At 33.3% G+C, this 16,133-nt stretch overlaps 1 protein-coding gene across 1 annotated transcript in view; it reads left to right on the top strand.

The window, feature by feature from the left end:
• Positions 1-2,673: 2,673 nt before the first annotated feature.
• The window catches only part of LOC129224452 (RAB6-interacting golgin-like), a 36,918-nt gene continuing 23,458 nt past the window's right edge, over positions 2,674-16,133 (top strand). The window contains exons 1-2 of the mRNA XM_054858906.1: positions 2,674-2,907; positions 11,484-11,763. Coding sequence (XP_054714881.1) covers positions 2,808-2,907; positions 11,484-11,763 — 380 coding nt within the window. The 5' untranslated portion in view covers positions 2,674-2,807. The remainder of the gene's footprint in view (positions 2,908-11,483; positions 11,764-16,133) is intronic.

The following is a 16,133-nucleotide window of genomic DNA, read 5'->3' as shown; positions in this document are numbered from 1 at the left end:
TTTTTTTTCTTTTTTTTGCCGCATCCTGTATACTGCCTGCTAAGCAAAAAAGTGGAATCTGCAGTTGGGCTCAAGCTGAGATTGTGTTTTAAAGTTTGGCTCTTCCATATATTTGATTCAGAACAGAGAACAACTTGGTTATAATAACTCAGTTTTGTTCAAAAGTGCTGGCATGACTACTTTTACTACTGTGCTTAGCACGGCCGTATGAATAAACTGAAACTCCAGTTTAAGTTTTGGTTCAGCTTAAGAAAAACTAATTTAGCTTTGATTTGGACTTAGACTGGATTGGAAGAAATCAAAACTCAATAGCTTTCATTTTCAGACAGTAAAGTTACAATGTTGTATTATTTTTCTTTCGAAAAAAATATCAATCATGTTTGAAAGTCGAAAATTTCAATAATATATTTCAAGTTTCAAAGGCAATCTAAAATAGAAAATGTGATTGTTATGATTAGACACACATTACCCAATATTATTGGATGAATGACGATTTGACTTATTTCTGGTGTTTGACCATAAAAGCTCTCAGTTATAAAAAAGTTTTTTTTTCTAATTAATCTTACCTTTATGTGTATTTCTGTCAAGCAGAAAAAGATGTGTGGGTAGCATATATTTTTTGATGTTTAACCCTTTATATGTTCCAAGAAACAGAGCTATTAAGAAACTCCAATTTTATTCATAAAAAATCAAATTTTCCAATTTTTCCTGAAAAAAACCGTTTTTTTTTTCCACCACTTCAAAATTCCCGGAAATTTTACATCTCTAGATAGGTTATAACATTTCTTGACTTACCCAATTTATAAAATCATGTTTTCCGTTCATGACTGAATGCCTTTCTTGTAGTACTATTCATCCAAAAACATACCATTTTTCTTTTTAAAGTATATTTATAGAAACTAGTAATGACCTATTTAACCTTATAACCTGTGATATTCATTAACACTCGCTCCTATTCTCAAAATAATTGCATAACTAAAATGCTGTAAAAAAGCACCATGCAGAGATGCAAAGATTTTTAACAATGCTATAATGAAATGATATTTTTAATAGATTCTTTTTGAGTTTTATACTTTAGCACATTAAAAAGTGAATTTTTTTTTTTTAAGTCTTTGAAAACGGACAACAGTTTCAAATGTGGTGTACATCTCTTTTTAGTTTTGAACTGCAGAAGCATTTTGTTGAAATTAACCAACTAGCATATGTTATGCAAGAAAAATACGAAAAAAAAAAAAAAAAAAAAACTTGGGCATGAATATTTATTGATCGTACGGAGAAAAAGGCTCCTCAGCTTAAAGAATCGACAAATTTATGTGACAAAATGACAGCATCATGTTTTAAAACGACAGCAGATACCAGTGAAAAATATTCAATCGACAACACAAAAAATAATGTATCACGGCAAGAGATGTTGTCTACTAATACTATTGAAATAGTGAATGATGCATTTCCAGAAGAAAGACGAACAAGCAATGAATTTCCGGAAGAAGTGCCTATTGAGAAACATTTAGCAAAATTTCTCATTCTTAGAAACTAGAAAATATCCCCCCCCCAGCGTTCTTCAAATTTTCAGGGGGTATTTTGGGGGGGGGGGTTTCCTTTCTTTTTTAGCGAGGGTCTATTTCTAGGGGGTAATCAGTAATATTTAAGGGGGGGATGCCAATACTCTTGCGGAGGGGGGGGGGGGGGGGGGGGGAGGTCTCTCCTACTATTGTTGAACTTGAAAAAAATAAGACTTCTCTTTTGGATATTTTCTGTAACAGAAAAAAGGACTTTATTTACTTCTCAAAGTCCGGCCCTGCGTGTGTAACTGTTGAGTTTACGGTGTTGTGTGATATTTGCTTAATTGCTGATGATTAATTTAGCAGTTGTTGACGATCTTTCCTGTACATAGTGTAAATAAATTTTCTGTGTTTTTAATCAAGAACTGTGTTGTCCTTTAATGAAAGTTGGAAGTCGCACCGGATCCGTTACAATATTTTATTTTCCTGCTTTTCAAAATAGTTTATTTTCAGAAAATTGTTGTAAATTGTAAAAAAAAAGTATGCACCGCGCCTGCTGTACCCGCTGCATCGGCAATTTATAAACTTTCCAAAACGGTATAGTTTTGGAATCCTTGTGTGCATTGAGCCTTTAAGGGACTCAAGGGAGATGAAGGACTTTCGGGTTGTCTTTCCTCTTCATTAATAAACACCTCATTCTCAGAAATTTGAATATCCTATTTATTTCTTGACTTAACAGCTCTATTAAAGAAAGGTCTCACCATTGTATAATCTTATTTAAGGGGGGGGGGGGGAGCATGGGCGCAGCTAAGAAAATTGATTAAAAACTCAAATATTCCTATAAATTTTTGTTGGAAAACAAAGCACGTTTGTTTAAGAATTCTGAAAGCTTACATTCGAAAGCTTATGTTGATTGATCACGTGGCAGTTAGTGACGTCAGTTAATGCTAAAGCATTGGAGGTGACGTCATTGTTTTAACTGGTGAGCTATCGGTCGCAGCCAAAACAGTAGCATGGGCAACGTTTTTGAAACCATGATTTTATAATATTTTAACGCTGCAGTAATGTTTTCAAAAAGAAGATTGCTCCTCCAGCTTAGTTTTGGACGGAAAACCGAAACATACGACTTAACTGTAACTGGGACATGTATGGGGAGGGAGGGAAGGGGGAGGTAAACTCTTTCTGCTCCGTAGGTTGAAACGAGAGTCAATATCCGGTTTGGTATTGTTTTGGTGAACAATTTCAATGTAACTACTGTATTGTGATTTTAATGACACTTCTACAGAGTATTAAGTTTGTTCAACCATGGCTTCCGAAAGTTGGTCAGGTTTCACAGACGAAGATATCGAAAGAATTAAATCAAATTCTACTAATTCTGCGTTATGCAGTGACAAATCCTGTGAAGGTATTGTATATTGTCAAAATTGAGATTTTAATTGGAATTTTGGATGGAACAAATGGTTGTTTACATTGGTGGCTGACAAGTCACCGAAACGTAATGTAGCTGTGAACTTTCAATTTCATGTCCTTCATAACTTCATAAATAAGTATTTAATGGAAAAAAATAAAAACTTTTGTTTTAGTTATAACTTTTTTTAAGTTACTATTGAATTTGCTCTCAAACAAATCGGAATACTATGCATTTAGTGAAATTTTTTGTTCTCACAAATGTTTTGAAATTGTCAATCTTCGTCAAGGTCGAAAAACTAATTTGTTTTGTGTGGAAATAGTTATTTTTGTAAATTAATTGTATTTGAAATATGTTTTGCCAAAATATGCATTTTTCAGTAATTTTAATGATGTAAAGAAATGTGTGCTTTAGATTTTTTTTTTCCACTTGCTTTCTTCTATATGTATTTAGTAATGATTGTTGTGTACACAGCTTTAAACGTTTTTAAAAATATCACTCTATCATAAAAGCTAAGCTGGTGTAATTGCCATAATTCAAATGTAAGAAAAAAAAATTATTAGAATTTAAGTTTTTATACTGTGAAATGTCTATAGACGACCTTAATTATCATTTTAATCAATTAAAACAAAAAATGATTATTTAATCATTTTATTAACGCTAGAAATTCTCTTGAAAATTCTAAATTTTCACTGGTACCTGTTTCTAGTTTTAGAGGAGATCATTTTCGGAAAGGGGGAGGGGGATCAAAGTGCAATTTTAAGAGTTAATGGAGGGTCTGTAGCAAATTTTCCAAAATAAAAGTTCTCAAAATACAGCTTCAGGTTACATTTGGTCTCCAAGGAAATCATAACCAGGGGCGGATACAGAAATTATTTTTAGAGGGGAGCCGGAAATAGAAAAGTGCACCCCCCCCTAGGGTGGAGCTTATTTTTCAACTATGAAAATATTAACCTCTTACCCTCTCATTTTGTTCCTTTGTATGAAAAAAAAATTCAGGCCAAATATTAGCACATTTAAAGATTATTTAGAGGTAGCTCAACAACTGTGAAAATTTTAACATTGCAAGACCTTTTTTTTTTTTCGAAAAGCAAAGATTGCTTACTTTTCCAATATGTGTATTTGTTTTCAGTATTTTATTTTTGCTTCAGTTTTGAAAGCAAAATGACTGCAAAAGCCACAAGATCTCAAAATGACTTGTATCTTCTTGGTGGGTCAGTTCCAGAATTAAAAGATGGAAAATTGCCATCCTTGCGTATGGCTCAGGGAAATTTTTTGCACCATCATCTTGAATTGAAGAAAACCGTAAGACAAGCTTCAACTCTGACCATCACAGAAATTGCCAAGTTTTGGCAAAAAGCTGGAATTCCTATGTGAGGCAACCAAAATTGTCAAATGAAGCTTGAAAAGCTGTATAAAGAATGGCAGCTTTTGAGGAAAAAAAAAGCTTGATGTTCATCAACACAGCAAGCTAAGGAATAAACTTTTCTCTCTAAACTAGATCTTTTTGATGTTGCTCATGCTGATGTTTTACGGTAAAGCAGTCTTACAAGAAGACAAAGACTTTTTAATAGCACAAAGGAAGAAAGGTAGGTGTGGATCAATGTTAGGAGTTTATAAAAAGCTTGATATAAAAGAGAAAAAAGCTCTTTGAACGAGAAACAAAAGCAAATGTCCGAATACAGCAACAGAAAATTAAAGAATTAAAAGATTCTATAGTGGAATTTGAATCATCTACTGATACTGAAACTGATAGCAAATTAAGCTCAACGGAAGAAGGTAAGAAAATGGATATCACAGAACAAGCATCAAAAAGACAGAAAAGGAAGCGAGGGAGAAAAACACTATAGTTACTCCCCAATTTGCTGCAGCTTTGGACAGAACAAAAGTTTCAGACCGAAAGGCTTTCTATATCATAGCAGAAACTGCAAAAAACTTAGGATTCAATATCAATGAATTTTCTTTAAATAAGGACTCAATTCGCTGTAAAAGAAGGAACGAAAAAGCTCAGAAATATGCAGACATAAAGGTTAAGTTTCAACCTAACGCTCCTCTAGTTATCCATTGGGACAGCAAATTAATTCCTGATTCGTTGCAAAAGATAAAGTGGATCGCCTGCCTGTACTAGTAACTGGGAAAAGAATTCACCAGCTACTTGCAGTTCCCAAGCTTCCATCTGGGAGAGGTGAGGCAAAGGCTACAGTAGTATTTAAAGCTATTGAAAGCTGGGGAATATCAAACAACATACATGCTATGTGTTTTGACACAACCAGTTCAAACACTGGCAGTAACTCGGGTGCATGTGTTCCTTTTGCGTGCAAGCATCATGTGTTGGGACTGATTATAGGTCCAGTGTTTCAAGTGTGCAAGGGAGCCACATCTTCTCCTGAAATTCCATTATTCAAACGTTTCAAGGAATTTTGGAACTTCATTGACACCGACCAGTACGAAACTGGAATTTCAATTGACGTAGTTGATGAACTGATAAAGAATATAAAAGGTACAATTGCTTATACAAAAAAATACATGGAAGAGTCTTATAACCAACTAAGAGGTGATTATAAAGAATATTATAAAGAATTAGTTGAACTTGTGCTTATTTTCCTTGGAACTGCCCCTGTTAGAGGTGTTAAATTTATGTCGCCTGGAGCCATGCATCACCACCGTTGGATGTCGAAATGTATTTATAGTCTCAAAATCTGGATGTTTAGATCACAATTCAAGCTTACATCTAAAGAAGAGAAGGGATTAACAGCTGTATGCATTTTCATTGCACGTGTATACATGAAAGCATGGATATCAGCACCAGAAGCTGCAAGTGCTCCATATAATGACCTGTTATTAATGAAGTCTTTGGTTGAATATTCGGCTATTCATACAAATATCTCGAAAGCAGCTGCAAATAAGTTTTCCAACCATTTATGGTATTTAACAGAGGAACTAGTTTCGTTGGCTTTTCTTGATAGTCATGTCAGTGCATCTACCAAGATAAAAATGGTCAGTGCTATGATAAAACCAGCTAAAGAAAATTCTAAACAGAGGAAGATTGATCTTCAAACATTTGAGAGCAAAAATTCGGATGATTTTGTAACAGCAAAGTCTATGTCACTGTTCCAGGCATTAAACCTGCCCGTTTTTTCTGTTGATCCAGCATCGTGGGAAACAAGAGATGACTACAAAGAAGCAAAAAAAAAATTATTCAAGCTTTAAATGTAGTGAATGATCATGCTGAACGTGGAGTGGCACTCATTCAGGAGTTCAGTGGACTGATAACATATGATGAAACGCAGTTGCTGTTTCTGCTGCAAGTCATCGAGAAACACCGCAGAATATACCCTGACAGCAGGAAAGTGATTTTATCTGGGACTGTTTCAAAACAATAACTTGTTTTCAGAACAATGCTAGGTGCATTTTATAACCCAGAAACCACCTTCTTTCATGTCTCAATTGATTTACAAGTGCTACATAAATAAATGTGTAACTATCACTTTTTGTCGAAATTTTCTCTATGTAACAAACTTCAAGTTCATTGAGCTACCTCTAAATATCAAAATTTCTCATTCAAACTTCATATTTAGTGGTTTTTCATCAAAAGGAACAAATTAAGAGGGTAACACCTACAAAAAGTAAAACTTTATTTTTTCAGTGCAAATAAGCTCCACCCTAACCCCCCCCCCCATACAATGTTTCACAACAAAGTTTTCATGACTTTATTTTAAAATGTTTTTTTAGGATATGTTAAGGCCATTTAATCTACATTGTTAAATTCATAAATATTACGCACTAATATACGTTGAATGCTGATGTAAAATATCTTTAACATTTCAAGACAATTAAATACTAAACCCTATATAATTTAACTGAGATGCTATAAATTGTGTTTTTTTTTTTTTTTTTTTTGAAACATTGTCATAATGATTATAACAAGATAGCAAGGTTGTTAAATAAACCTATACCTGATTTGAGGTTTTATTGATTAAATTATATTTTAACTAAAAAATACTTCGTAATTAAAAAAATCATAGCTTCATAACATATACTTAAGAATTCATCAACTACTTCTTTGCGAATTTCCAAGCAGTCACTGATTTGTTTTTAAAACCATAATACAGTTGAAAAACTTACTCTCTCTAAAAAAAATTGTTTAGCAAATATATTCTGGCATAATATTAAAAAGTATGCTCTTGAAGTCACTAGATTCTTCATAAATTTAAAGCAATTTCAAATTATAATTAAATTGAAACATTTAGAAAATCATTTTATTTTTTAACGCATTCTTGTTTTGCGGAAATATTATCCATAAGCTAGAAGTATATGCATTTTTGCTGGTTGAACATTCTGTTTCCTTTTTGAATGATTTTCTTTATAAAGGTTAAAATTAAAAGAAAATACATCAAAGATAAAAATAAAAAATATTTTTTTGCAGTTATTTCTGTTGCTTTTATTATTTCTTTGGAGCAAAAAGTTTTTTTTCACGTTCCGTTCTGTAGTGTGAAAAAATTATATCCTAGAACAGGGCTGTCCAACTGCAAAGAGCCCATGGGCCAGAATTCCAATCACTGATCGCCTGGCGGCCGCAATTTAAAAAATTTGAACAATAAGTTCTTACCTCTTATACAATAATAATTAATAATAATTCTTAATGTATAAGAGGTAATTAATTATAAAACAATGAAACAGGAGGATTATAAAACAATTTGCTTAAATTTTAATGGGAAAATTGAGGCAGATCCGCCTTCTTTAAAAGGGCAGGAATGCTTACCTCGATGTTTTTCGTTGCCAACAGAACAAAGGTCTATCAATGAACTGTTAGAGAGAGAGCTCCTGTGACAATTCTTGATAAAGTTCATTGTCGAAGAAGCACTTTCGCATAAATGTGCTCCCAAACATGGAAGCGACGAGACAATTTCTTTTTCGAAATCAACAAAGGCCATAGGAATAAAGGTCTTCCCTCCCTGTCTCCCTCCGCCAACGCAAGGCAATACTATTTCTAGGAATTCGTTTGAACACCAGTGTGCTGGTTAGAGCTGCTTGATCTTGACCTATAGATGTCCTGTACCTTTTTCTCTCAAAACAATGAAAAGAGTATAAAAGGACGATCAAGAGGAAATTTTGGGGACCCCAGCTTGACCAAGAAGGGTAGTCTCAGATGCTTCTTGATACCAATAAATGTCGAAAAAAGAAATATGCTGAATAAGAAGTTGGCGGGCCGCCAGTTGGACAGCCCTGTCCAAGAATATTCTTTCTTGTACATTTTTGTATACATTTTGTACACATAGTATTACACGAGAATTGTTTTTTGATGCATGAGAACTGTCAGCAGAAACGAACAGACTTAATTTTCAAATTTAAAAACAACATGAAAGAAAAAAAAAAGAAACTCATTGCGAATTTATTTTCTTTGATCTTGTCATAACACGCATTTGCATCAATAAATACTATAAAATTTGGAATTGCCGTCAATATAATAAAAGGAGTTAATGCTTAATAAATGTTTCACTTAGACTTGTTTCATTAATCAAATGAAAACACGAGTGAATTAATCATATATAAGCTAGAAACTTAAAAAAGGGGCCTTTGCCATTCGCTCCGAGATGCCCCAATCGACTGCATTTAGTGACGGACAGCCGTCAGATATCGAGAAATTCTTGAGAGCACAACAGCCGGTCAAAGCAACTGGCTGTCATGGCAGCCAGATATGAAAACTGGTTTCAATTTAAAAAAATCGATGCAGACGGCCCTTAATAGTGCCAAAAGGAACTTCTGGCCTAGTAGTTTGCAGGAACATTGTACCCTTTATGGCCAGAGAGTCGGCTACGTCATTGCCCTCAACGTCATAATGTGCAGGGATTCATTGTAATATGATGTCCTTGTTACTGTCATAGTCTCTAACGTGGAGCAAGAGGAACATCCTAAAGTTTATAGGTTGTAGGGCAGCACTTGAGTCACTGAGTAATACAGCTCTAGAAAAACCACTTAAGTGGCAGGTTAATTGGGTGATAACAATTTTTATTGCCAGTAATTCGCCGCTGAGAGATGTTGCATAGACATCAGCTGGGCTAGCGAATGAAGGGGACAAAAAATCCTTGCACCAGAGTTAAGTCTGTTTGCGATACGAAAGTCATCGGTATAAATTCTGATCCAATCTGGATATAATGTGTTTATGGTCTCATAAGCAAGGGCTCTGACTCACAGGATCTGTGATTTTCTTTGAAGCTTGCAGAGAGAGAACTAGGCTTACTTGAACTAAATCAGTAAAAAATCGTCTGCTGTGTTAAAATCATTTGTATTTTCGAACTAAACCGTTATTTATTTTTTTTACCTTCTCACCTGTCTGTATTTCAAAAATTTCAGTGACCCTTGTATAAATAGTTTCAGCAGTGGGGGAGATGAATTTAATACTATTAATTCAATATTTTTTATAATTCATTACCAACAAGTAGCACCAGTCCCACAAATCCTATAATAAAATCATATGATAGTTATATTTTTGCTAAATTTTTGTCACTTTTTTTCCACTACCGTGTAATTTTCATAAGTCTGCAACTTTTTTTAAAAAAATGCAATAACAAACTGTGAAGTTGATGAAGAACTAAGTTGCACCGGTTCTTGAGAAAATAGATGGTTCTGGCATAAATCATGAAAAGTAGATGTTAGTAAGTTTAATATTTTAATATGTTATATTTATCTTTAAATGAATTTGTTTTCATGCTAAACACAAGAGAACATAAGTTAGTAACAATATTGGATAATATTTATCATTAAAATTGTTGTAATGCGGACCAACATACCCCGCGCTCAGGACACAAAATTGATTGCAAAAAAGTTAATGAATTGAACATTTTCAAAGAAAATCCAAGATTGTGAGAAATGTTTAACGAACCTTATGGGGTGGACAATCAAATTACTCATTAAATTTTTTCATCAGATAAAAAATGATTAGTAGAAAAGGGAACCAATGTGCCCTATCTCCCATTACTAGTCATTTTCAGTTTCAAATTCTGATTGCACTACTTTTATTGACCTTACATGGCGGTGTCGTAGCATGACTTTACTACATCAGTGTTGAAAACAGTACCAAGGGCACCCATATGCAAAATTTTAAGGGGGGACTCAAAATGTTTCCCCATGGTTTAGCAGAATATTTTCCCCATGGAAACCAATTTCAGCACAGATTAGATATATTAAAATTTGACATTTTTAATAACTTATTCATTAATGGCTGGAAAAGAAATTTTTATACATTTTTACTAAGAATAAAGCACTAAAAGCCAGGAAGTTCTCATTTCTAAGGGAGGGGCTTGGCCCCCCCCCCCTTGCCCCCTATATGGGCGCCCTTGAACAGTACGCAGAGCCCTGTAAGGATGAGAACACCCTGTGCTGTACTATAATGTTGTAGATAGCTTGGTGAACGATAGTGAAAAGTTCAGGTCCTAGAGTGGTTCAGATTTGGGAGAGTTGGGGAGTAATAACAAACAGGGTAATAGCTATATACTAATTTGAAAAAAAAAAAAAAAAAAAAAATCTCTTTGGTTATCATTTATGAAGGCTCTTATTTTGTACATGGTTCTTGATTTTTTTTAACCTTTAACTACTGTTTTGTTTCTCATTCAGGTATGATTTTTTCCCCGTAGAATAGTTTGTTATTGATGTACATGTAGTTTATATACTACAGTAGAGTCTCGAAAATCCGAGGTAATTGGGGCTCATGCCACCTCGAATTACTGAAAACTCGGATTATCCATAAAATTCATCCAGATTAATTTTTCACTTTTCCGATTACATAAGGAGTAGCCCCTTTTACTTCCTTATACAAAGAAAAGCAGTATTGTTGTCGTGAAAAATTCTCACTGAAATTTCAACATAAATTTCGTTTTAAATTACCTCGAAACGAATTTGTACTTTTCCCTCAAAGTCTGTATGTACTTATTTACTCGAGCAAATTTGTAGGCAACCAAACATGTATTTTGACCGAATCGTTTCCCGAATCTATTTCAATGAGTTCTGTCATAACGTTTGTATCTGTTTGCTTGCGAGCATATGTTATCTTGCATACCACAAAAACGGTTAGTTGTATAAGGTTTCTGTTTCATCTTTCAAATACATTACTCATGAGGAGTCAAGTTTTGAACCTTCCTTTTTGACTATCATCAGGTATTCTAATTTTCCAAAAGGCATGTTTACATGTTCTTTGCGGCAAATCATTGTTAGTTTCACGTATCAAGTTATCATCTTCAAGGCATTTTGTAATTCATGTTGTGCAGTCGATGACTACACGTATATCGTTCAACTTAAGGAGTGTTGTTGACAACAAACTCTCAATTCCTTTTTTATTAATTACTGTATCTAGTTAAATAAATGTAATGGCAGGAAAAAAAATTCAGATTTTTATAAAAATCTTTTCTTTTTTTTGGAACTAAAAAATGTAAATGAAAGTATAAAGTAAGCACCTCAAATTAAGCGGAACCTCGAACTTTCGAGACTCGGATTATCGAGACTCTACTGTATACATGTGTGTGCATAATATACTTGAATTATAGTGACAATTATGTATTTTTTTCTAATTATTTTAGAAGCAGCTATGATTCAAACTAGAGGTCCCATGAAAATCAAAAGAAGTGTTTCTGAAACATTCGAAGAAGTTAATCTCTCCACTGTACCTAATAACACTGACCCTAGTTGTAAAGGGAAAAGAGTAGCTCAGAACTGTAAAAATAAATATGTAAAACCTACAAGATCTGAAAAGAAAACCAACAGTGAAAGAGAAATTTGTGATCAAACATACGACTATCAGTGTTTGGATACTGTAGATGCTGCTGCAGAAGAAGACAGATTTACAAAAGAAAATATAAGGTAGCTTTTTTTCTATTCTGTAACTGATATAATTTTTATAGTTTTGTTTGTTTGATCAAGTACAGTAGAGAAGTATGTTTGTTGCTTATTAGTCCGGTCAATTTACAGAATGAAAATAACAAAAATTCCGACAAAGCCAAATTTTTGTAGAGACCTTGGGTTTACCATTACAAATAAAGTGCCAAAAGTCCCTATCGATCCCATGTGAGCTAAAAAAGTGTTTCGAGGTCAATGGTCAAAATTTTAGGTTTTTTGGATTTTTCTTAAAAACGGTAAGTTTTATCCAAAAGTACCTCGGACCAAAGTTGTAGATCTAAAAATTTTCTATGAAAATAGTCCTTATGATTTTTTCTCCAAGACCAAACCATTTCCCAGATATTGCATACTCTCAAGAGATAGCCAGTCACTTATAGAATCCCCTCTACTCGCATGGCCTTGAATAACATTGGCTATTCTAGTCTGTATAGAGTTGTTCACGTACCCAGGGGTGCCCACCCTCCTAAGGGCATGGGTGCACCCCCTGAATATCATGGAGCCCCCTCCAAAAATGAGAAAAATACCTCTCAAAACAACCCCCTAAAAATTTCGATGGCGCAGTCTGGACCATGACCTATCCTGGGTGGTACCCCTGATGTCCCTGCTTATTTTAGAGTTAAACATGCAGTTCGAGTGAATAGACGTATTTATTACAAGTGTCTACTTTTGTGTTTGCTGATCAATATTTTAGGAAAATGTCAATTTTGCTTTATTTGCAATAAACTTTTGACTGAAGGTGAAACTGTTTTACTGGGCAGTTGTGGAATGCCAACTTTAATCGATGCAAGTGTCGCGAGGAGTTATGAGTTTTCTGATTGGGTCATTCCGTGTCAAATCAACACACTTTTAATTAAAATTTTACCTCACCCCCTCAGATTTTGATAAAATTTGGCACACATATAGTGGGCACTAAGAATAACAAAAATACAAAATTTCAAATTTTTATCTTGAATAGTTTTTTGTGTACAACCTTGTAAAGTTTTCAAAAAATCGTGAAAAAACTACAAACAAGCAATTTTCAAATTGCTCTAAAAGCTGTCAAAATTGAGTTAGAGAGGTGGGACCAGTGTTATTTTGTAGCTCTTTTAATGCTCTTTTAAGAGATATGCAACATGTCCTATGTAGTAGTAAAAAAAGTTTTTTTTGGTGCAAATCAAATTTTTGATTTTGATTTTTTTCAAAAAGTACCACTTTTAAAATTTTCAAAAAAATTCTATAAATAGACAGTACTTTCATAAACTGCCATGCAAAGTTTTATGATGGGATGGTTATGGGAACTATGTCAAAAAAAATTACTACTGACTCCTATTTTTCATAAATATCAGATTTTGACATAATAATTATTTTATTGTAACAAAATATTTTGTAGTAAATGCTTTCATGACAAATATGAATGCATTGTACTTTAAATTCTTCTTATAAAAATATTTGTAAAAATTAAGGCAAATAAAACACCAAAATTTAAATAAAATTATATCAATTTATGCTGTATGAAAAGTTGATAAATTTACAATAAATATTGTTGTGGCTAAATAGTTTGATAAGCAAGTATTATTTAAAAAAAACTTTTCCCTTCCATTCACTTGATCCAGTATCTGCAGATCTAGCAAGTTGGTACCTTTCTGTGAAAGTTAAAACAAACACCAATCTGCCACATGGGGGGCCTGGTATTTCTTCTAACTTGCTCAAGCCAGACTCTCCACATGAAAAAAATGTCAAAGAGACTTATTTTGTGTAATCTAAAAGAAGCTTATAATCATTTCAAAGATAAGCACCCAAATATAAAAATTGGTTTTTCTAAATTCGCGGAATTAAAACCAAAACACTGTATATTAGATGGGCAGAGCGGCACACACTCTGTATGTGTGTGCACAACTCATCAAAACATAAAGTTGATGATGGAAAATGCTAAGCTAAATTAACTTACAGATGCTAACTTGAAAACCTACAAGGATTGTATTGCAAAGATGCTTTGTAACCCATCAACAATAGATTGCAACATGGGGAACTGTGAGTATTGCTCTGGAGAAACTGCTTTACGGAAAATTTTAGAAACTTCTTTTGAAAAAAACTTAATTGAAAAAGTTCAGTTTCGCCAATGGGTGTCAGTCGATCGCTGCAACCTAGAGATGTTTGAGAAAACCTCAGACAAATTTATAGATTTATTTTGCAGCAACATGCCTTCTTTAGTCCAACATGATTTTATTGCAAAGCAACAAGCATCATTCCTCAACAACATTAAAGAAAACATCAGAGAGTCAGAATTTGTAATTACATGTGATTTCTCTGAAAATTACAGCATAGTTTTACAGGATGAAGCCCAGAGCTACCACTGGACTAGTCAGCAGGTCACCATACATCCCTTTGTGATATACTTTAAGAACGGCAAAATTGAACACTTGAACTTCGTTGTCATTTCTGACTGCCTAGAACACAATACAATCACAGTCTACACTTTTCTCAGGAAACTCATTCCTTATTTAACAAATAAGTTCCAAAAGCTTCCAAAAAAAATCTATTACTTTTCAGACAGTTCTGGCGCACAATACAAAAATAAGAAAATTTTTTTGAACCTTTGTCTTCATCAGAAAGATTTCGGTATTGAAGCCGAGTGGCAGTTTTCGGCCACGGCGCATGGAAAAGGGCCTTGTGATGGAGTAGGCGGTTCAATTAAGAGACTGGCAGCTCGAGCAAGTTTGCAGAGACCATACGAAAACCAGATCCAAACACCAAGAGATCTTTTTGAGTGGGCAGTCGAAAATGTTCCAAAAGTAGATTTTGCCTTTTCCACACAAAAAGATTACATTGAAACTGATAAGATTTTACAGCCTCGATTTAAAGAAGCCTTAACAATCAAAGGTACATAGCAGTTCCATTCGTTCATCCCTAAAAGTGGTTCAAAATTATTAGTGAAGTACTTTTCAAATGATACTCAGGTGTGGGAAAAGGAGGTAACGAAATCTCCTGAGAAACTTACATTTGAAGATATAAGAGGCTGCGTTACTGCCGTGTATGACAACAATTGGTGGCTTGGTTATGTATTGGAAAAAAACGAAGAACAAGATGAAGTTAAAATTGCTTTTCTTTATCCAAGTGGACCAACCAAATCTTTTTCCTACCCCAGGCATTCAGATGTAATGTGGGTCTCTGTTGTGAACATACTAACAAGAGTGGACCCTGTTACTCCAACAGAAAGAACTTACGCTCTTCTAGAAAATGATATAGACCAAACCCAATTGGCTTTTTCAAAATTTAAACAGTGAACTTCTGAACATGGACCTCCTTCTTTACATAAAATCTGATTTATACTCAACAATTTCACTTCTTTAACCTTTTTTAAGTTAGTAGTGATTTCTTATTTGTTTAAAATTAATATTTTTAGTTCTGTGTAAATTTTCAATGAAGTTAAAATAACTCTCACCCTTCTATATCACTCATAAATGTAAAGGCTTATAAAATCTATTAATTATTGTAAAGCTGTCGACTAATGATAACTCTTCATGTATTCACCAAACAACAAAAGTATGTTCAACTTGTATTGTAGATTTCTAAAACATCATTATGTTATACAGAACTAGCAGTTTTGCCCCAAAACCACAGTTTATATATAGCCTAGAAATATAGGTTTTATGAATTTATTATGAGCACAGAGTGTTTATTTCATAAACAATTTAATGTATATTATATATAGGGTATATATAGTTTTATGTCAAACCTCTCTTATGGTGTGTCAAATGTCCCTCAAGTGGGGAGGTTTGACCCAGTTTGAACACTCTTGAAAAATCTTTAATAAAGAAAATAATTTTTAACTTAAATAAATAACAGCAATGTAAAAAGTTGCTTGGATGTATTTCCTTTCGAAAAAAGTCAACCAGGAATTTTTTTTATTCAAACTTAAAAAAAAAAAAAAACCTTAGTAAAAAGTGGGTCAAACCTCCCAGTTTCCGCTACTCAAGTGATTTTTCAAAAATCTTATATCACTACATTAAAATTATTATTATTTGGTCAAAACTGTTTTTATGAAAATTTTATTGTAAATATTTATTGTATTTGTATTTCATACAGCATAAATTGATATAATTTTAAATTTTGGTATTTTATTTGCCTTAATTTTTACTAATATTTTTATAAGAAAAATTTAAAGTACAATATCCGTCATGAAAGCATTTACTACAATATATTTTACTATAATAAAGTAATTATTATTTGGTCAAAATCTGGTATTTAAAAAAAATAGGGGTCAGTAATATTTTTTTTTGGCACAGATCCCATTACCATCCCATCATAAAACTTTGCATGGCAGTTTATGAAAGTACTGTCTATTTATAGAATTT

Source organism: Uloborus diversus, chromosome 6 (genome assembly GCF_026930045.1).
Source record: "Uloborus diversus isolate 005 chromosome 6, Udiv.v.3.1, whole genome shotgun sequence".
In the NCBI taxonomy this organism is placed as follows: domain Eukaryota; kingdom Metazoa; phylum Arthropoda; class Arachnida; order Araneae; family Uloboridae; genus Uloborus; species Uloborus diversus.
Note: the sequence above shows the minus strand (reverse complement) of the source record. Positions and strands in the feature narration are given on the sequence as shown.